General features: G+C 51.2%; 2 protein-coding genes across 5 annotated transcripts in view; one reads left to right on the forward strand and one right to left on the reverse strand.

The window, feature by feature from the left end:
- Positions 1-21,899, reverse strand: part of csnk2b (casein kinase 2, beta polypeptide) — a 296,247-nt gene extending 274,348 nt beyond the window's left edge. Inside the window, exon 1 of the mRNA XM_078217235.1 lies at positions 21,894-21,899. The gene's annotated coding sequence lies outside the window, so the exon portion shown is untranslated. The remainder of the gene's footprint in view (positions 1-21,893) is intronic.
- LOC144496728 (suppressor APC domain-containing protein 2-like) overlaps positions 1-22,500 on the forward strand; it is a 52,208-nt gene that overhangs the window by 25,924 nt on the left and 3,784 nt on the right. For 3 of the 4 annotated variants that reach the window (XM_078217231.1, XM_078217230.1, XM_078217232.1), the window contains 4 exons: positions 11,000-11,133; positions 17,410-17,556; positions 18,699-18,800; positions 21,750-21,866. In XM_078217231.1, the coding sequence (XP_078073357.1) occupies positions 11,000-11,133; positions 17,410-17,556; positions 18,699-18,800; positions 21,750-21,866 (500 nt within the window). The remainder of the gene's footprint in view (positions 1-10,999; positions 11,134-17,409; positions 17,557-18,698; positions 18,801-21,749; positions 21,867-22,500) is intronic. The other variant, XM_078217233.1, reaches the window with a different exon arrangement.

Here is a 22,500-nt window from a genome sequence, read left to right on the forward strand (position 1 = left end):
AGGGTGTGTGTGTGTGAGTGTGAGCGTGTGTGTGTGTGAGTGTGTGTGAGTGTGAGCGTGTGTGTGTGTGAGTGTGAGTGTGTGTGAGGGTGTGTGAGGGTGTGTGTGAGTGTGTGTGTGTGAGGGTGTGTGTGTGTGTGTGTGAGGGTGTGTGAGGGTGTGTGTGAGTGTGTGTGTGTGAGAGTGTGTGTGTGTGTGTGAGTGTGTGTGAGTGTGTGTGAGTGTGTGTGAGGGTGTGTATGTGTGAGTGTGTGTGAGGGTGTGAGTGTGTGTGTGAGTGTGTGAGTGTGTGTGTGAGTGTGTGTGTGTGTGTGTGTGTGAGTGTGTGTGAGTGTGTGTGAGGGTGTGTGTGTTGTGTGTGTGAGAGATTGAGTGGATAATGTGCTGTATTTTTCGTGCTTATGTGTGAGATGTGCGTGTGTACAGAATACACATGGAAGTATCTGTGCAGAAGGTGTGAACTGTTTGTACTGCTTTCATCACCCACTTACAGGGTCAACAGATGAACTGTGGCCGACCCCTTATTACCTTTCATCCACTCTCATAGATCATAAAATCTCTACAGTGCAGAAGGAGGCCACTCGGCCCCTCGATCCTGCTCCCCCATTAAACAAGATCCTGGCTGATCTGTCTGTAACCTCAACTCCGCATTCCTGCCTTTTACCCCCTCGTTAATCGAGAATCTATCTCACTCTGCCTCAAAAATATTCAGTCTCTGCTCCCACTGCCTTTTAAGGAAGAGAGTTCCAGAGACTCACCCCCTCTGAGAGAAATAGATTCTCCCCATCTCCGTCTTAAATGGGCCACCCCTTATTTTTAAAGGGTGACCCTGCTGATTCTAGAGGAAACATCCTCTCCACATCCAGCCTATCAATATCCCTCAGGATCTTAAAGGTTTCGATCAAATCACCTCTCACTGATCTGACTGCTCTGTCCCACCAGATAGAGAGAGAGAGAGAAAGAGACACAGAGAGAGTCACTGACAGAGACAGAGAGAGTCACAACAGATAGAGACAGAGAGAGAAGGGGACAGAGGGTGACACAGAGAGAGAGAGAGAGAGACACTAAAAGAGACAGAGAAACACAGAGAGAGACAGACAGACAGACAAAGAGAGAGACACACAGACAGAGAGAGAAACAGAGAGAGAGACACACACATACATAGAGGCACAGACAGAGAGAAAGACACAGACAGAGAGAGAGAGAGAGACGCAGAGAGAGAGAGACGCGGAGAGAGAGAGAGAGAGAGCGTGACACCGAGAGACATAGAGAGACACACAAAGAGAGACAGAGAGAGACGGAGAGAGAGAGAGACACACACACAATCTCTCACACACACAGAGCCACGGAGAGAGAGATGCACAGACACAGAGAGAGTCACAGAGAGAGAGATAGAGCGAGATGATGAGAGAGACAGAGAGACACACAAAGAGAGACGGAGAGAGAGAGAGAGACACACACACACACACACACACACACATAGAGGCACAGACGGAGAGAAAGACACAGAGAGAGAGAGATGCAGAGAGAGAGAGCGTGACGCCGAGAGAGATAGAGAGACACACAAAGAGAGACAGAGAGATAGAGAGAGAGACACACACAATCTCACACACACAGACACACACACACAGAGGCACGGAGAGAGAGATGCACAGACAGAGAGAGAGAGAGAGAGAGAGACAGTGAGTAAGAACTGGCAGCAAGCACCCTGTTGTTTGGGGTGGAACTGGCTCACTGTTAACTGAGGGCACTTTGCCAAGAAAACGCCTGAGCTGCACCAGGATCCCTGGAAAAAACAGATTGGAATTTTGTTTTAAATGCTGGGGAATTGCCAAATTCCCGATTTAATTACTTATTAAAACGCAGTGTGGGAAAACCTACAACTGAACACCGACTAAAGGAAGAAAAGTTTATTGAGCACAATGGGATGTGATTTCTCCCCTCCCCCCAGCCCCCACAAGGGTGGTACTTCAACTGGCAGTGAGCTGGAGACCTCACTACAGTAAATGTCACAATCTGGAAAATCCGGTTCTCGTTATTATTTGCTTCAAGTTTTAACTTAGTCCTTTTGTTTCAACCCCCTTTCAGCTGTGGTGCTGAATGATGTGGAGATGCCGGTGTTGGACTGGGGTAAGCACAGTAAGAAGTCTCACAACACCAGGTTAAAGTCCAACAGGTTTATTTGGTAGCAAAAGCCACTCACTTTTGGAGCGCTGCTCCTTCGTCAGGTGAGTGGGAGTTCTGTTCACAAACAGGGCATATAAAGACACAAAGTCAATTTACAAAATAATAGTTGGAATGCAAGTCTTTACAGGTAATCAAGTCTTAAAGGTACAGACAATGTGAGTGAAGAGAGCAATGTGAGTGGAGATTGCTCTAAGGGTTAACCTTAGTTTGGAGGGCGAATGGGTCAGAGGGTTAGCTCTCTCTCCACTCACATTGTCTGTACCTTTAAGACTTGATTACCTGTAAAGACTCGCATTCCAACCATTATTTTGTAAATTGAGTTTGTGTCTTTATATGCCCTGTTTGTGAACAGAACTCCCACTTACCTCACGAAGGAGCAGCGCTCCGAAAGCTAGTGGCTTGTGCTACCAAATAAAACTGTTGGACTTTAACCTGGTGTTGTGAGACTTCTTACTGTGGTGCTGAATGACAGAGAATGCGAGGGTTTGTGTCTGTCTAAACAGTGGTTTTCGGCCATGGGAGGCATCATCGGCTCAATCTCACAGAGGAACAAGTGAACGTAAAAAAATAGGAGCATTTCCCCATAAATCCCTAACTCCCTTTAGGTAGATTGGCCATGCTAAATTGCCCCTTAGTGTCCAAAGGTGTACAAATTAGCTGGATTGGCCATGCTAAATTGCCCCTTAGTGTCCAAAGATGTGCAGGTTAGGTGGATTGGCCATGCTAAATTGTCCCTGAGTGTCCAAAGATGTGCTCGTGTGTTGTAGCTGCGGGACTAATGGGTCATTCACTGCTGGAGTAATCACAGGGTTAATGGGTCAGTCGCTGTGTTGGGGAGTTTGGAGAGTTAATGGGTCACTCACTGTGTTGGGGAGTTTGGAGGGTTAATGGGTCACTCACTGTGTTGGGGTGTTTGGAGGGTTAATGGGTCACTCGCTGTGTTGGGGAGTTTGGAGGGTTAATGGGTCACTCGCTGTGTTGGGGTGTTTGGAGGGTTAATGGGTCACTCGCTGTGTTGGGGTGTTTGGAGGGTGAATGGGTCACTCACTGTGTTGGGGTGTTTGGAGGGTTAATGGGTCACTCGCTGTGTTGGGGTGTTTGGAGGGTGAATGGGTCACTCGCTGTGTTGGGGAGTTTGGAGGGTTAATGGGTCACTCGCTGTGTTGGGGTGATTGGAGGGTTAATGGGTCAGTCGCTGTGTTGGGGAGTTTGGAGGTTAATGGGTCACTCGCTGTGTTGGGGTGTTTGGAGGGTTAATGGGTCAGTCGCTGTGTTGGGGTGTTTGGAGGGTTAATGGGTCAGTCGCTGTGTTGGGGTGTTTGTAGGGTTAATGGGTCAGTCGCTGTGTTGGGGAGTTTGGAGGGTTAATGGGTCACTCGCTGTGTTGGGGAGTTTGGAGGGTTAATGGGTCAGTCGCTGTGTTGGGGAGTTTGGAGGGTTAATGGGTCAGTCGCTGTGTTGGGGAGTTTGGAGGGTTAATGGGTCAGTCGCTGTGTTGGGGTGTTTGGAGGGTGAATGGGTCAGTCGCTGTGTTGGGGTGTTTGGAGGGTTAATGGGTCAGTCGCTGTGTTGGGGAGTTTGGAGGGTTAATGGGTCACTCGCTGTGTTGGGATGTTTGGAGGGTTAATGGGTCACTCGCTGTGTTGGGGAGTTTGGAGGGTTAATGGGTCAGTCGCTGTGTTGGGGAGTTTGGAGAGTTAATGGGTCAGTCGCTGTGTTGGGGAGTTTGGAGGGTTAATGTGTCAGTCGCTGTGTTGGGGAGTTTGGAGAGTTAATGGGTCAGTCGCTGTGTTGGGGAGTTTGGAGGGTTAATGGGTCAGTCGCTGTGTTGGGGTGTTTGGAGGGTTAATGGGTCACTCGCTGTGTTGGGGTGTTTGGAGGGTTAATGGGTCAGTCGCTGTGTTGGGGAGTTTGGAGGGTTAATGGGTCAGTCACTGTGTTGGGGTGTTTGGAGGGTTAATGGGTCAGTCGCTGTGTTGGGGAGTTTGGAGGTTAATGGGTCAGTCGCTGTGTTGGGGAGTTTGGAGGGTTAATGGGTCAGTCGCTTTGTTGGGGTGATTGTAGGGTAATGGGTCAGTCGCTGTCTTGGGGTGTTTGGAGGGTTAATGGGTCAGTCACTGTGTTGGGGTGTTTGGAGGGTTAATAGGTCACTCGCTGTGTTGGGGAGTTTGGAGGGTTAATGGGTCACTCGCTGTGTTGGGGAGTTTGGAGGGTTAATGGGTCACTCACTGTGTTGGGGTGTTTGGAGGGTTAATGGGTCAGTCGCTGTGTTGGGGTGTTTGGAGGGTTAATGGGTCACTCACTGTGTTCGGGAGTTTGGAGGGTTAATGGGTCACTCGCTGTGTTGGGGAGTTTGGAGGGTTAATGGGTCACTCACTGTGTTGGGGAGTTTGGAGGGTTAATGGGTCACTCACTGTGTTGGGGAGTTTGGAGGGTTAATGGGTCAGTCGCTGTGTTGGGGAGTTTGGAGGGTTAATGGATCACTCACTGTGTTGTGGTGTTTGGAGGGTTAATGGGTCAGTCGCTGTGTTGGGATGTTTGGAGGGTTAATGGGTCACTCACTGTGTTGGGGAGTTTGGAGGGTTAATAGTTCAGTCGCTGCGTTGGGGAGTTTGGAGGGTTAATGGGTCACTCACTGTGTTGGGGTGTTTGGAGGGTTAATGGGTCACTCGCTGTGTTGGGGTGTTTGGAGCGTTAATGGGTCAGTCGCTGTGTTGGGGAGTTTGGAGGTTAATGGGTCAGTCGCTGTGTTGGGGAGTTTGGAGGGTTAATGGGTCAGTCGCTGTGTTGGGGTGTTTGTAGGGTTAATGGGTCAGTCGCTGTGTTGGGGTGTTTGTACGGTTAATGGGTCAGTCGCTGTGTTGGGGAGTTTGGAGGGTTAATGGGTCAGTCGCTGTGTTGGGGTGTTTGTAGGGTTAATGGGTCACTCGCTGTGTTGGGGAGTTTGGAGGGTTAATGGGTCAGTCGCTGTGTTGGGGAGTTTGGAGGGTTAATGGGTCAGTCGCTGTGTTGGGGTGTTTGGAGGGTTAATGGGTCACTCGCTGTGTTGGGGAGTTTGGAGGGTTAATGGGTCACTCGCTGTGTTGGGGAGTTTGGAGGGTTAATGGGTCACACACTGTGTTGGGGAGTTTGGAGGGTTAATGGGTCACTCACTGTGTTGGGGAGTTTGGAGTGTTAATGGGTCACTCGCTGTGTTGGGGAGTTTGGAGGGTTAATGGGTCACTCACTGTGTTGGGGAGTTTGGAGGGTTAATGGGTCAGTCGCTGTGTTGGGGTCTTTGGAGGGTTAATGGGTCAGTCGCTGTGTTGGGGTGTTTGGAGGGTTAATGGGTCAGTCGCTGTGTTGGGGTGTTTGGAGGGTTAATGGGTCAGTCGCTGTGTTGGGGAGTTTGGAGGGTTAATGGGTCACTCGCTGTGTTGGGGTGTTTGGAGGGTTAATGGGTCAGTCGCTGTGTTGGGGTGTTTGGAGGGTTAATGGGTCACTCACTGTGTTGGGGTGTTTGGAGGGTTAATGGGTCACTCGCTGTGTTGGGGTGTTTGGAGGGTTAATAGGTCACTCGCTGTGTTGGGGAGTTTGGAGGGTTAATGGGTCACTCGCTGTGTTGGGGTGTTTGGAGGGTTAATGGGTCAGTCGCTGTGTTGGGGTGTTTGGAGGGTTAATGGGTCACTCACTGTGTTGGGGAGTTTGGAGGGTTAATGGGTCACTCACTGTGTTGGGGAGTTTGGAGGGTTAATGGGTCACTCACTGTGTTGGGGTGTTTGGAGGGTTAATGGGTCACTCACTGTGTTGGGGAGTTTGTAGGGTTAATGGGTCAGTCGCTGTGTTGGGGAGTTTGGAGGGTTAATGGGTCAGTCGCTGTGTTGGGGAGTTTGGAGGGTTAATGGGTCACTCGCTGTGTTGGGGAGTTTGGAGGGTTAATGGGTCAGTCGCTGTGTTGGGGTGTTTGGAGGGTTAATGGGTCACTCGCTGTGTTGGGGAGTTTGGAGTGTTAATGGGTCAGTCGCTGTGTTGGGGTGTTTGGAGGGTTAATGGGTCAGTCGCTGTGTTGGGGTGTTTGGAGGGTTAATGGGTCAGTCGCTGTGTTGGGGTGTTTGGAGGGTTAATGGGTCAGTCGCTGTGTTGGGGAGTTTGGAGGGTTAATGGGTCACTCGCTGTGTTGGGGTGTTTGGAGGGTTAATGGGTCAGTCGCTGTGTTGGGGTGTTTGGAGGGTTAATGGGTCAGTCACTGTGTTGGGGAGTTTGGAGGGTTAATGGTCAGTCGCTGTGTTGGGGAGTTTGGAGGGTTAATGGGTCACTCGCTGTGTTGGGGTGTTTGGAGGGTTAATGGGTCACTCGCTGTGTTGGGGAGTTTGGAGGGTTAATGGTTCAGTCGCTGTGTTGGGGTGTTTGGAGGGTTAATGGGTCAGTCGCTGTGTTGGGGAGTTTGGAGGGTTAATGGGTCACTCGCTGTGTTGGGGTGTTTGGAGGGTTAATGGGTCAGTCGCTGTGTTGGGGAGTTTGGAGGGTTAATGGGTCAGTCGCTGTGTTGGGGAGTTTGGAGGGTTAATGGGTCAGTCGGTGTGTTGGGGAGTTTGGAGGGTTAATGGGTCAGTCGCTGTGTTGGGGAGTTTGGAGGGTTAATGGGTCAGTCGCTGTGTTGGGGAGTTTGGAGGGTTAATGGGTCAGTCGCTGTGTTGGGGTGTTTGGAGGGTTAATGGGTCACTCACTGTGTTGGGGAGTTTGGAGGGTTAATGGGTCAGTCGCTGTGTTGGGGTGTTTGGAGGGTTAATGGGTCACTCACTGTGTTGGGGAGTTTGGAGGGTTAATGGGTCACTCGCTGTGTTGGGGAGTTTGGAGGGTTAATGGGTCACTCGCTGTGTTGGGGTGTTTGGAGGGTTAATGGGTCACTCACTGTGTTGGGGTGTTTGGAGGGTTAATGGGTCGGTCGCTGTGTTGGGGTGTTTGGAGGGTTAATGGTTCAGTCGCTGTGTTGGGGAGTTTGGAGGGTTAATGGGTCAGTCGCTGTGTTGGGGAGTTTGGAGGGTTAATGGGTCACTCACTGTGTTGGGGAGTTTGGAGGGTTAATGGGTCAGTCGCTGTGTTGGGGAGTTTGGAGGGTTAATGGGTCACTCGCTGTGTTGGGGTGTTTGGAGGGTTAATTGGTCAGTCGCTGTGTTGGGGAGTTTGGAGGGTTAATGGGTCAGTCGCTGTGTTGGGGAGTTTGGAGCGTTAATGGGTCAGTCGCTGTGTTGGGGAGTTTGGAGGGTTAATGGGTCAGTCGCTGTGTTGGGGAGTTTGGAGGGTTAATGGGTCAGTCGCTGTGTTGGGGTGTTTGGAGGGTTAATGGGTCAGTCGCTGTGTTGGGGTGTTTGTAGGGTTAATGGGTCAGTCGCTGTGTTGGGGTGTTTGGAGGGTTAATGGGTCAGTCGCTGTGTTGGGGAGTTTGGAAGGTTAATGGGTCACTCGCTGTGTTGGGGTGTTTGGAGGGTTAATGGGTCAGTCGCTGTGTTGGGGAGTTTGGAGGGTTAATGGGTCAGTCGCTGTGTTGGGGAGTTTGGAGGGTTAATGGGTCAGTCGCTGTGTTGGGGTGTTTGGAGGGTTAATGGGTCAGTCGCTGTGTTGGGGAGTTTGGAGGGTTAATGGGTCAGTCGCTGTGTTGGGGAGTTTGGAGGGTTAATGGGTCAGTCGCTGTGTTGGGGTGTTTGGAGGGTTAATGGGTCACTCACTGTGTTGGGGAGTTTGGAGGGTTAATGGGTCAGTCGCTGTGTTGGGGTGTTTGGAGGGTTAATGGGTCACTCACTGTGTTGGGGAGTTTGGAGGGTTAATGGGTCAGTTGCTCTGTTGGGAGTTTGGAGGGTTAATGGGTCAGTCGCTGTGTTGGGGAGTTTGGAGGGTGAATGGGTCACTCGCTGTGTTGGGGTGTTTGGAGGGTTAATGGGTCACTCACTGTGTTGGGGTGTTTGGAGGGTTAATGGGTCACTCACTGTGTTGGGGTGTTTGGAGGGTTAATGGGTCAGTTGCTGTGTTGGGGAGTTTGGAGGGTTAATGGGTCAGTCGCTGTGTTGGGATGTTTGGAGGGTTAATGGGTCACTCGCAGTGTTGGGGAGTTTGGAGCGTTAATGGGTCACTCGCTGTGTTGGGGTGTTTGGAGGGTGAATGGGTCACTCGCTGTGTTGGGGAGTTTGGAGGGTTAATGGGTCACTCACTGTGTTGGGGTGTTTGGAGGGTTAATGGGTCACTCGCTGTGTTGGGGAGTTTAGAGGGTTAATGGGTCAGTCGCTGTGTTGGGGAGTTTGGAGGGTTAATGGGTCACTCACTGTGTTGGGGTGTTTGGAGCGTTAATGGGTCACTCGCTGCGTTGGGGAGTTTGTAGGGTTAATGGGTCACTCACTGTGTTGGGGTGTTTGGAGGGTTAATGGGTCACTCGCTGTGTTGGGGAGTTTAGAGGGTTCATGGGTCAGTCGCTGTGTTGGGGTGTTTGGAGGGTGAATGGGTCACTCGCTGTGTTGCGGAGTTTGGAGGGTTAATGGGTCAGTCGCTGTGTTGGGGAGTTTGGAGGGTTAATGGGTCACTCGCTGTGTTGGGGAGTTTGGAGAGTGAATGGGTCACTCACTGTGTTGGGGTGTTTGGAGGGTTAATGGGTCAGTCGCTGTGTTGGGGTGTTTGGAGGGTTAATGGGTCAGTCGCTGTGTTGGGGTGTTTGGAGGGTTAATGGGTCACTCACTGTGTTGGGGTGTTTGGAGGGTTAATGGGTCAGTCGCTGTGTTGGGGAGTTTGGAGGGTTAATGGGTCACTCGCTGTGTTGGGGAGTTTGGAGGGTTAATGGGTCACTCGCTGTGTTGGGGTGTTTGGAGGGTTAATGGGTCACTCGCTGTGTTGGGGAGTTTGGAGGGTGAATGGGTCAGTCGCTGTGTTGGGGTGTTTGGAGGGTTAATGGGTCAGTCGCTGTGTTGGGGAGTTTGGAGGGTTAATGGGTCAGTCGCTGTGTTGGGGTGTTTGGAAGGTAAATCTATCAGTATTTGGCTGGGGAAGGTATCGTTGAAATATAACTGAATAATATTGCTGCCCATTTTGCAAATGATTGAGGTTGGACGGTTCCCCTGACCCCATTCTTCTGAGGAGTTCCTGGGAGGTGGTGTGAGAGGGCGGGTGCGGGTGTTTGATCTGTTTGGAGCATCCGAGTCTCCATTCTCCCATCTCAATCCCACACTGGATCAGATTCTCACACCCCAGCTGTCCCTTGCCTGTCCTTCCTCCCAGTTCACATCTGCCTGTTGTTTGTTAGCCCTGACCTGTGAGTGTTGCCAAATATTGACTCAGAGCGAGCTGTGATTGAGTCTGCCTGATCCACTTCAACCTGCGGACAGAATCCAATTAACAACCAGAGGTTTAACCCCCACACCCACACACAAACTTAGCAAAGGAGTGAGCTTCTCAAACACCAGTGCACAGACCCTCTCCCTGCCACAAGTACAATAGTGACACAAAAACAGAATCATAGAATCCCTACAGTGCAGAAGGAGGCCATTCGGCCCATCGAGACTGCACCGATAATAATCCCACTCAGAACCTGTCCCTGTAACCCCACATATTTACCCTTCTAATCCCACTGGCTCTAAGGACTATTTAGCATGGCCAATCTACCTAACCTGCATATCTTTGGACACTAAGGGGCAATTTAACATGGCCAATCCACCTAACCTGTACATCTTTGGACACTAAGGGGCAATTTACCATGCCAATCCATCCTAACCTGCACATCTTTTATCACTGAGGGACAATTTAACATGGCCGATCTACCTAACCTGCATATCTTTGGATACTAAGGGGCAATTTAGCACAGCCAATTCCCCTAACTGCACATCCTTGGTCCCTAACAGGCAATTTAGCATGGCCAATCCACCTAACCTGCATATCTTTAGACACTAAGGGGCAATTTAGCATGGCCAATCCACCTAACCTGTACATCTTTGGGACAGTGAGGGGCAACGTAGTATGGCCAATCCACTTAACCTGCAATCTTTGGACACTAAGATACAAGTTACCATGGCCAGTCCACCCTAAACTGCACATCTTTGGGCACGAAGGGGGAATTTAACATGGCTAATCCACCCTAAACTGAACATCTTTGGAATGCTGCCGAAAGCTGTGAAAACTCACTCAAAAACAAATATTTGGCATTGAACCACGGAAAAGAGATATTAAAGATGTCGGGATACTTTGGCCAAAGGTGTGGAATTTTAAGGAGCGTCTAAAAGGAGGTGAGAGAGGCGGTGAGGCTCTGGGAGGGAATTTCGGGCTGAGTCAGCGGAACCCCGGTGGGGTAAGTCATGGAACTGGGCTATTGGTGATGAGGGTGGGGGTGGGAGGGTAAAGTTGGAGTAACGCAGATCTCTCACTGCATTGAAATAAAAGCAAAATATTGCAGTTGCTGAAATCTGAGATAAAAGCCGAGAATGCTGTATAAACTCAGCAGGTCTGGCAGCGTCTGTGGAGAGAGAAACATCAGACCATAAGATATAGGAGCAGAATTAGGCCACTTGGCCCAACGAGTCTGCTTCGCCATTCAATCATGGCTGACATGATTCTCATCCCCATTCTCCTGCCTTCTCTCTGTAACAGAGTTAACGTTTCGCGTCTGTCTGACCATTCTCTCGAAACATTGACTCTATTTACTCTCTCCGCAGATGCCGCCTGACCTGCTGAGTTTTTTTCCAGCATTTTCCGTTATTATCGCTCACCGTGCCGCTGCTTTGATCTTCGAGGGATCTGGTGATCTCGGTAACAGCCAAACCTCCCGGCGCGTTAACCATCCCTCTTCTCTTCCGGCTAGACCACGAGGGCACGGGAATCGGTCGTTCCCAGAGCATTGCCACCTCCATCGCCCAGGGGACGCTATACCGGAGTTGCCAGGGACGCAGCGACCCCAGACGCCACACCATAGCCAACGGCATCGATTATGACATGGTAAGTGTGACCGAGCCAGGCCCAGTGGTGGGCAGGCAGGCAGTGGCGTAGTGGGATTGTCACTGAAACCCATGATCATTCCCTGGGGACTCGGATTCGAATCCCACCACAGCAGATGGTGAAATTTGAATTCAATACGATTTGGGAACAGATCTGGCAAGAGTTGACTGTGCAACCATGTCGATTGTCATGAAAAGCCCATCAGGCTCACAAATCATAGAATCCCTATAGTACACAAGGAGGCTGTTCGGCCCATCGAGTCTGCACCAACTTTCTGGTAGAGCATCTTACCCAGACGCTATCCCTGTAATCCCACATATTTACCCTGCTAATCCACCTAACCTGTATATCTTTGGACACTAAGGGACAACTTAGCATGGCCAATCCTCCTAACCTGCACATCTTTTGAGCGTGGGAGGAAACTGGAGCACCCGGAGGAAACCTGTGCAGACTGTGAACAGTCAGTGACCCAAGGCTAGAATTGAACCTGGGACTTTGGTGCTATGAGGCTCCCTATTCCTCCATTACCATTCCCCTGTTACCCTATTTCCCCCAATACTCTGTTCCCTGCCATTATCCTGTTTCTCCCAATACCCTCTTAGCCTCCCCAATACCCAGCATTACCCCCCTCTCCCACCTTACCCTGCTCTCCCACGTTACCCAATTCTCTCTCGCTCTGTCTTCATGAACCTGTGTACCACCCCCACCCCACTCTCAATTCCCAGTTCGCCACCTCCCCATTCAATCTTCACCGGGCCCTTTGCCCCTATGGCTGCCCTGTGCCCTTTGCTGCGAAGATTGAACGAGGATAGGGAACAGTCTGACATGGGAAGCTGCGATGACGGCAAGACTTCCCTCGGGACCCAGGGGAGGGGGGAAGGGGGAAATGTCCTGTGCCTTCTGGGCGAGAGGAGCTCTCCCCTGTGGAGGGTGCCTACCACGCCCGAGGGGGGAGGCCTGGGTGGGGCATCCTGGGAAACAGGGCGGCCGCAGTCAGCTGCTCATTAGACCGAGGCCTAATGAACTCCGAGGGGAGATGGAGCCAGACGCAGTGACAGCTGCCACGCGAGGACATCCTTCGCACCCCCCCCCTCTCTGTCTACACCATCGAACAAAGGAAGGGAATGATAGCTCGGATTCAAAGGAGTGACAGTAATCTGTCACAGACACAAGCTGGGCCCATGGAATTTACAAAGCCTCAGATTTGCGGAGCTCATTAGGGATGAAGGTTGCCGTATCGATGGGAAATGTGCTCAGCCTGGCTCAGCCCCCCCCTCCCCCACTGTTCCCCACCCACCCCCACTCCCCTCGCCACCAGATTCAGACTTCAGTTTGTCTCCAGCTTGACGGACTGACGCTTTGGGCGTGATCTTAACCGCCCGCATCGCGCTGCGCTCCCGCTGCAGCGAGGTCAGAGAACCTGACCCCAGCCCAATCTCCGTTTACCGCGGCGGGACAGGGAAAACCCCCTGGGGCGCGAGCGGTCGGAAAATTCCAGCCATTGTCTGAATTCATTGAGCGTCGTCAGGCTGAGGAACAAGAGGAGGCCGTTTAGCCCCTGGGGATCCTGCTATCATTCACTCTGGTCCATTCCATTTAGCTGCTTCATCCCTCAGAAGCCATCAGCTAAAATAGAACCTCAACCTCAGTCGCAGCCAGTGGCCGGGAGAATTCTCTATTCCTCCAAATGGGAAGAATGTTTCTCAGTTTCCCTCTTGATTTTAGGGTTGTGGGTCTTGTTGTGTATTCAGCCGGCCAGAAGATGCAGGTTTGTTTATAAACAACTTATCAAATGGTTCATTCATTCACAGGATGTGGGAATCGCTGGTTACACCAGCATTTATTGCCCATCCCTAATAGCCCCTTGAAGGTGGTGGTGAGCCGCTGCCTTGAACCCGCTGCAGTCCCTGAGGTGTAGGTACACCCACAGTGCTGTTAGGGAGGGAGCGCCAGCATTTTGACCCAGTGACAGTGAAGGAACGGCCGATATATTTCCCATGTCAGGATGGCGTTCAGCTGAGAGACACTTCTGACAGTGCGGCACTCCCTCAGTACTGACCCTCTGACAGTGCAGCACTCCCTCAGTACTGACCCTCTGACAGTGCAGCACTCCCTCAGTACTGACCCTCTGACAGTGTAGCACTCCCTCAGTACTGACCCTCTGACAGTGTGGCGCTCCCTCAGCACTGACCCTCTGACAGTGCGGCGCTCCCTCAGCACTGACCCTCTGACAGTGCGGCGCTCCCTCAGCACTGACCCTCTGACAGTGCGGCGCTCCCTCAGCACTGACCCTCTGACAGTGCAGCACTCCCTCAGCACTGACCCTCTGACAGTGCGGCACTCCCTCAGTACTGACCCTCTGACAGTGTGGCACTCCCTCAGTACTGACCCTCTGACAGTGCGGCACTCCCTCAGTACTGACCCTCTGACAGTGCGGCACTCCCCCAGTACTGACCCTCTGACAGTGCGGCACTCCCTCAGTACTGACCCTCTGACAGTGCGGCACTCCCTCAGTACTGACCCTCTGACAGTGCGGCACTCCCTCAGTACTGACCCTCTGACAGTGCGGCACTCCCTCAGTACTGACCCTCTGACAGTGCGGCACTCCCCCAGTACTGACCCTCTGACAGTGCGGTACTCCCTCAGTACTGACCCTCTGACAGTGCGGCACTCCCCCAGTACTGACCCTCTGACAGTGCGGCACTCCCTCAGTACTGACCCTCTGACAGTGCGGCACTCCCTCAGTACTGACCCTCTGACAGTGTGGCACTCCCTCAGCACTGACCCTCTGACAGTGCGGCACTCCCTCAGTACTGACCCTCTGACAGTGCGGCACTCCCTCAGCACTGACCCTCTGACAGTGCGGCACTCCCTCAGCACTGACCCTCTGACAGTGCGGCACTCCCTCAGTACTGACCCTCTGACAGTGCGGCACTCCCTCAGTACTGACCCTCTGACAGTGCGGCACTCCCTCAGTACTGACCCTCTGACAGTGCGGCACTCCCTCAGTACTGACCCTCTGACAGTGCGGCACTCCCTCAGTACTGACCCTCTGACAGTGCGGCACTCCCTCAGTACTGACCCTCTGACAGTGCGGCACTCCCTCAGCACTGACCCTCTGACAGTGCGGCACTCCCTCAGCACTGACCCTCTGACAGTGCGGCACTCCCTCAGTACTGACCCTCTGACAGTGCAGCACTCCCTCAGTACTGACCCTCTGACAGTGCGGCACTCCCTCAGCACTGACCCTCTGACAGTGCGGCACTCCCTCAGTACTGCACAGAGAGCGTCAGTCTTGTTTGGGAGCACAGGTCTCTCGAGTGGGACTTGAAACAAAATATTTTGGGTCCAAAATGAGAGTGAGACGGGTTCACGTTGTTCCGTGGGATGCGGGAAATCGAGTCAGAAAGAACTGCATTTGTATAGCGCCTTATCTGACAGCCGGGTGCCAGAAATTCTTTGCTGTGAACCAAGTTTCTTCACGTTTCAGATTCTATGAGTCCGGTCGCTGTAATAAGCAAACTCCATCTGACCACTGACGAGGCAGTTCTGCCCTATTCCTGCCCTCAGTTGGATACAGTTGGGAACAGGAAGGGAATTAAGAACCAAATGATTTTTGATTTGGACGAACACCTCTCAATGATCATTACAAAGGCAGAAAGTGGACAATGCTTCCCTTCATCGTGTAGTACTGCCGCCCTCTGGAGGTTTAGCTTATACTGCAGCTTCCCAGACCCAGCAGGGGACAGACACGGCCTCCTCCACACCCCAGCCACAAGGGAAGAGCAGCGAGCACCTCTTTGGTACTACTCAAAGAGGCGCTTGACATAGCCAGCAGAGCCAGGAAAAATTGACGGTCCATCGAAGCTCTTCAGTCAGAGAGTCATGGAGGTTTACAGCATGGACACAGGCCCTTTGGCCCAACTTGTCCATGCCACCCAGTTTTTAACCACTAAGCAAGTCCCAATTGCCCGTGTTTGGCCCATATCCCTCTATACCCATCTTACCCATGTAACTGTCTAAATGCTTTTTAAAAGACAAAGTTGTACCCGCCTCTGCTGCTACGTCTGGCAGCTTGTTCCAGACACCCTGTGTGTGAAAGAATTTCCCCTCTGGACACTTTTGTATCTCTCCCCTCTCACCTTAAATCTATGCCCTCTAATTTTAGACTCCCCTACCTTTGGGAAAAGATATTGACTATCTAGCTGATCTATGCCCCTCATTATTTTTTAGACCTCTATAAGATACCCCTCAGCCTCCTACGCTCCAGAGAAAAAAGTCCCAGTCTGTCCAGCCTCTCCTTATAACTCAATCCATCAAGTCCCAGTAGCATCCTAGTAAATCTTTTCTGCACTCTTTCTAGTTTAATAATATCCTTTCTATAATAGGGTGACCAGAACTGTACACAGTATTCCAAGTGTGGCCTTACCAATGTCTTGTACAACTTCAACAAGACGTCCCAACTCCTGTATTCAATGTTTTCAATGTCTGATCTGCTGTCTCCAGGACAACATGAACTGCACTTCCGACAAGAGTGGGGAATGGAATGAAACAAGCCCGTGCCTCCGGCTCCCTCCTCCCCCATTCTGTTCACCACCATCTTCTCCACACTCCTCACTGGGAGACGATGGCCCATTAGTATTATCGCTGGACTATTAATCCAGAAACTCAGCTAATCATAGAAACCCTACAGTGCAGAAGGAGGCCATTCGGCCCATCGAGTCTGCACCGACCACAATCCCACCCAGGCCCTACCCCCACATATTTATCCGCTAATCCCTCTAACTACGCATCTCAGGGACAATTTTAACCTGGCCAATCAACCTAACCCGCACATCTTTGGACTGTGGGAGGAAACCGGAGCACCCGGAGGAAACCCACGCAGACACGAGGAGAATGTGCAAACTCCACACAGACAGTGACCCGAGCCAGGAATCGAACCCGGGACCCTGGAGCTGTGAAGCAGCAGTGCTAACCACAGTGCTACCGTGCCGCCTAATGTTCTGGGGACCCGGGTTCGAATCCCGCCACGGCAGATGGTGGAATTTGAATTCAATAAAAAAATCTGGAATTAAGATTCTACTAATGACCATGAAACCATTGTCGATTGTCGGAAAAACCCATCTGGTTCACTATTGTCCCTTTAGGGAAGGAAATCTGCTGTCCATACCCGGTCTGGCCTACATGTGACTCCAGAGCCACAGCAATGTGGTTGACTCTCAACTGCCCTCCAAGGGCAACTAGGGATGAGCAATAAATGCTGGCCCAGCCAGCGACGCCCACATTCCCCAAGAAACTGCAAAACATCACTTTAATAATAGAGGGCATAGATTTAAGGTGAGAGGGGAGAGGGTCTAGAGAGGCAAGTTTTTTCACACAGAGGGTGGTGAGTGTCTGGAACAAACTGCCAGAGGTAGTAGTAGAGGTGGGTACAATTTTGTCTTTTAAAAAGCATTTAGACAGTTACATGGGTAAGGTGGGTATAGAGGGATATGGGCCAAACACGGGCAATTGGGATTAGCTTAGTGGTAAAATCTGGGCAGCATGAACAAGTTGGCCCAAGGGCCTGTTTCCATGCCGTAAGCCTCTTTGACTCTCATACAGATAATTAGATGATAGATTATCTCAGACCATAGGAAACAGGAACTGGAGGAGGCCATTCACCCCCTCGAGTTTGCTCCGCCATTCAATGGGATCATGGTTGATCGTACATTCCTCACGTCCACTTTCCTGCCCTTTCCCAGTAACACTTGATTCCCTTTCTGATCAGCAATCTATCTCTCTCAGCCTTGAACATACACCAGGACTCTGCCCCCACAGCTCTCTGAGACAAGGAGTTCCAAAGACACTCAACCCTCTGAGAGAAGAAATTCCTCCTTATCTCAGTCTTATATTACACATTGGTGTCCCATTATCTCGAGCCAATTATGCCTATTAACTAGATTAGTTAATTACATTTTAAGTGAGTACCTGTGATTATAATATCCGATTGCTACACAGGCACCTACGTGTTGGTAACACGCGAGTATTTGTGTTTTGAGAGGCCTTTGTCTGTTCTCCTGTCTTCTTTGCCCGTTCACCTCTTCCATCGTGGGGAAAAGTGTCGCGCCTCCGTCCCGATCACACAGGAAGTGATGGACAAGTTCTGGTAGCTGAGGCTTCGTGGCGATAGATAATGGTCGGAATGCTCTAGCCGTTCATGAGGGTGAATATACGGCCAGGCGTGTAGCCAGCTGATTGATGGGCATGCTCCCCTTGTCCTTTGTCTCGTCACAGTTGAAGCAGATGAAGGAGCTGGAGCGACAGCGTGACGCCCTCTTGCATGGGCTGGAAGTGGTGGAGCGGGCACGGGACTGGTACCATCAGCAAATCCACGCCGTGCACCAAAGGCAAAGCCATGTCCGGCAGGGCTTCAGGGGCCAGGTGAGTTCTGTCATGGCCGCTCGTGCCACTCGACGGTTGGGTGCAGAGAATTCGGTTTCTGGTGACACTGATCCTTCCCCGAACCTCTCTCTCTCTCTCCTTGCTCATAGGCAGCAGGGTGATACAGTGGTTCGCACTGCTGCCTCACAGGGAGCTGGGTTCATTTCTGGCCTTGGGTCACTGTCTCTGTCGAGTTTGCACATTCTCCGCCTTTCTGCATGGGTTTCCCTCGGGTGCTCCAGTTTCCTCCCACAGTCCAAAGATGTACAGGTTAGGTGGATTGGCCGTGCTAAATTGCCCCTTAGTGTCCAAAGATGTGTAGGTTAGGTGGATTGGCCATGCTAAATTGCCCCTTAGCGGCCAAAGATGTGCCGGTTAGCTGGATTTGCCATGCTGAATTGCCCCTTAGTGTCAAAGATGTGCAGGTTAGGGTGGATTGGCCATGCTAAATTGCCCCTTAGTGTCCAAAGATGTGTAGGTTAGGTGGATTGGCCATGCTGAATTGCCCCTTAGCGGCCAAAGATGTGCCGGTTAGCTGGATTTGCCATGCTGAATTGCCCCTTAGTGTCAAAGATGTGCAGGTTAGGGTGGATTGGCCATGCTAAATTGTCCCTTAGTGTCCAAAGATGTGCAGGTTAGGGTGGATTGGCCATGCTAAATTGTCCCTTAGTGTCCAAAGATGTGCAGGTTAGGTGGATTAGTGGGGTAAATCTGTAGGGTTATGGGGATAGATTCTGGGTGGGATGCTGTGTCCGAGATTTGGTGCAGACTTCTGTACTGTGATCCAATGATTCTATGACCAATAGTATCACAAGGTGATGCCTGACTGTCCCAGCTTGAGTAATGCGTCAGAGACAGCGAGCCACATTACGAAGAAATGGTTCCTCCCGTGCTAAGGCATTGGAGAAACCAGTAACTCGGATCCCGCACGTTCCCAGTGGGAACACTCCCATTGGAACAGCTCCTGTCAAGGTGCGGGTCACAGCATGGATCCTTGCCCTGGGCTGTCGGGGAGAGGAGGGTGGGATTGTTCCCGCCAGGATTCCGTTTCCTCTACCTCCATCCCCAGCCCCCCACTCCAGATTGTACCCCCCCCTTCCCCAATTGTGTTTCTCTCTCACTCTCTCATCCTTTTGTTCCAGGACTACCTCACTGACCCACTCCAGAATCGAGCCTTCCTTCTCCTGGCTAAGATACAGGAAGTTAACTGCTGCCTCAGCGACCTCATCTCCTCCTCTGGCAAGGTGGGTGTTTGTGTGAAGATTCGGGGGGGGGGGTCGCGAGGGCTCAGACCCCACCACCTTGCGCTCGACAATGGCACAGGATGAGTGGAAGCGGCAGGGGTGGGGAGGCCGTGGGTAAGTTAAGGGTTAGGGTGGGTGGTAGGATGATGGGGATTGGAGGAGCAGCTTTAACCTTAAGGTGCCCACTGGAAGGAAGAGGAGATCCCCTCCATAGAGGTGCAGACAGAGGCCATTTGGCCCATTTAGTCTCCACTGACTCTCTGAAAGAGCATCATATCCAGGCCCATCTACCTGTAAACCCGTGCATTTAGCATGGCCAATCCCCCTAACCTGCACATCTTTGGACACTAGGGACAATTTATCATAGCCAATCGCCCTACTGTGCACATTTTTGGACATTAAGGGGGAAATTAGCATGGCCAATCTACTTAACCTCCAGATCTTTGGAGTTTCGAAGGAAACTGGAGCACCCGGAGGAAACCCACGCAGACACGGAGCACCTGCAAGTTCCACATAGACAGTGACCCAAGCCAGGAATTGAATCCGGGTTCCTGGCACTGTGAGGCAGCTGTGCTAACCACTGTGCCACCCAAAATCAAAGTGGAGAATGCGGGCAAGGTGAAGGTAAAGTCGCCAAAGACCCAGATGACCATAGGTGCTTTCCCCTTTGAGGGGAAGAGCTGACTGGCGGTGATTTAACCTAAGGATCACCACACCTCAGGCGACGGGCAAGGTTGAGCAAGCAGGGGCCATCATGAATAACCTCCAGCCAATGCGGATATACTCACTATAATTGTGTACACCTCAATCAGGTCCCCCCTCAGCCTTCTCTGCTCTAAAGAAAACAACCCCAGCCTAACCAGCTCATAGCTGAAACGCTTCAGCATCCTGGTGAATCTCCTTTGTATCCTTTCCAGTGCGTTCACGTCCTTCCTATAGTGTGGCGACCAGAACTGCACACAGTGCTCCAGCTGTGACCTAACCAGATCTGGAATAATTAAAGCTGCTCTCAGTCATGGTGATGAAAAACAACGGTGAAAACCCAACTGGTTCAGTAATGTCCATGAAAGGCTTCTGCCCTTCCCCGAGTTTCTAATTCAATCATGGCATGTGGGCATCGCTGGCTGGCCTGCATTTATTGCCCATCCCTGAGGGCAGTTGAGAGTCAACCACACATTGCTGTGGCTCTGGAGTCACATGTAGGCCAGACCAGGTAAGGATGGCAGATTTCCTTGCCTTCCTTCTCTGGAGTGTAGGAGGCTGAGGGGTAATCTTATAGAGGTCTATAATATAATGAGGGGCACAGATCAGCTAGAAAGTCAATATCTTTTCCCAAAGGTAGGGGATTCTAAAACTAGAGGACATAGGTTTAAGGTGAGAGGGGGGAGATACAAAAGTGTCCAGAGGGACAATTTTTTCACACAGAGGGTGGTGAGTGGAACAAGCTGTCAGAGGTAGTAGTAGAGGCGGGTACGATTTTATCTTTTAAAAAGCATTTAGACAGTTACATGGGTAAGATGGGTATAGAGGGATATGGGCCAAATGCGGGCAATTGGGACTAGCTTAGGGGTTTAAAAAGGGGCAGCATGGACAAGTTGGGCTGAAGAGCCTGTTTCCATGCTGTAAACCTCTATCACTCTAAAGGACATTAGTGAACCAGATGGGTTTTTCTGACATTCAACAATGGTTTCATGGTCATCATTAGACTTTTATTTCCAGATTTTTATTGAATTCAAATTTCACCATCTGCCCCGGTGGGATTCGAACCCGGGTCCCCAGATCTTGCCCTCGGTCACTAATCTAGTGAATGCCACCAGCTCCCTTGGAGCAGGAGTAGGCCATTTGGCCGCACACTGCTCCACCATTCAATAGGATGGCGGCTGATCTCATTGTTGTCTTAATTCCATTTTCCTGACCCCCCGCCCCCAACCCATAATGCTTTACGTTCAAAACTCTGCCTAACTCAGCCTTGAATCTATTCGAAGATCCAGCCTCCCACTGCTCCATTGGAAAGAGAATTCCAAATCCAATTAACCTCATTTTCCTTCGGGGCACCTGCGTTACATTGTACATGGTGTCCCAACCCAGTCCATCGCAAAACCTCCATTCCGGTCTGGCCAACATGTGACTCTATACCCTTCATCCCACCTGTAATACAGCTATCTCTTAACCACCCTCTGAAATGGTCTGACAAGCCATCATACCATAAGATTTGGGAGCAGAATTAGGCCACTCGGCCCATCAAGTCCGCTCCGCCATTCAAACATGGCTGATAAGTTTCTCAACCCCGTTCTCCCGCCTTTCCCTGTAACCTTTGATCCCCTTACCAGTCAAGAACCGATCTCTCTCTGTTTTAAAGACATTCAATGATCTGGCCTTTTCTGTGGCAATGAATTCCACAGATTCGCCACCCTCTGGATGAAGAAATTCCTCCTCATCTCGGTTCTGAAGGGTCGTCCCTTTACTCTGGGGCTGTGCCCTCAGGTCCGAGTCTCTCCCACTCATGGAAACATCTTCCTCATGTCCACTCTATCCAGGCCTTTCAGTATTCTGTAAGTTTCAATGAGATTCCCCCCTCATCCTTCTAAACTCCATCAAGCACAGACCTGGAGTCCACAAACGCTCCACATACGTCAAGCTTCTCATTCCCGGGATCATTCTCGTGAACCTCCTCTAGACTCTCTCCAGGGCCACTCAGTAATATTCAAGATGGCGGCTCCCACCACCTTGTCAAGGGCAGGGATGACTGGGCAATAAAGTCAGGCCTGACCACCAACGGCCACTTCCCGCGAATCCCCGAGCACCAGTTTCCCATCGGATATCTCGGGGTGCAGTCTTCCCGAGGAGCAGCCCTCCTGCAAAGGCTGTGGGGGTGTGAGGTCCTGACCTCTGACCCTGTGGCTTCTAACCTGCTGACACCCCCTCCAACTGTTTCTCGTTTTCCCGCAGCTGCCGTTCCCTCATCACCGTCACCACGTCAACGGATTTGGCTCCCCACTGAAGGTGATGGGCTTCCAGAGGCAGCCAATCAGCTCGTTGAAGGAGCAGAACCACCTGTTAACCAAGGTAGGTACTGCTGGGATTGGAGGGTGGGGTCAGGAGAGAGGCGGTGAAGGGATCAAGTCTGTTTCTAATTCCACTGGGAAAAGAGGTTGCACTGTCTGGCTACTATGCTCAATATTCTGGGATGGGATTTGAACCCACAATGGGTTCAGGTGGAATCTGTTGAGATATGTGAGTTCATGGAGTCATAGAAGTTTACAGCATGGAAACAGACCCTTCAGCCCAACTTGTCCATGCCGCCCTTTTTCTTAACCATTAAGCTAGTCCCATTTGCCCACGTTTGGCTCATATCCCTCTGCACCCATCCTACTTATGTAACTGTCTAAATGCTTTTTAAAAGACAGAATTATACCCACCTCTACTACTACTACTACCTCTGGCAGCTTGTTCCAGACACTCACCACCCTCTGTGTGAAAAAATTGCCCCTCTGGACACTTTTGTATCTTCTCCCCATCTCTCCCCTCTCATCTTAAACCTATGCCCTCTCGTTTTAGACTCCCCTACCTTTGGGGAAAGATGTTGACAATCTACCTGATCTATGACACTCATTATTTTATTTGTTGAGGCAACAACCACAACTTGCCTTGGCGTAGCACCCTTTTTGGGTCAGTAACAAACCACAAAGGCATCTCGCAG

This window comes from Mustelus asterias, chromosome 8 (genome assembly GCF_964213995.1).
Source record: "Mustelus asterias chromosome 8, sMusAst1.hap1.1, whole genome shotgun sequence".
In the NCBI taxonomy this organism is placed as follows: Eukaryota; Metazoa; Chordata; class Chondrichthyes; order Carcharhiniformes; family Triakidae; genus Mustelus; species Mustelus asterias.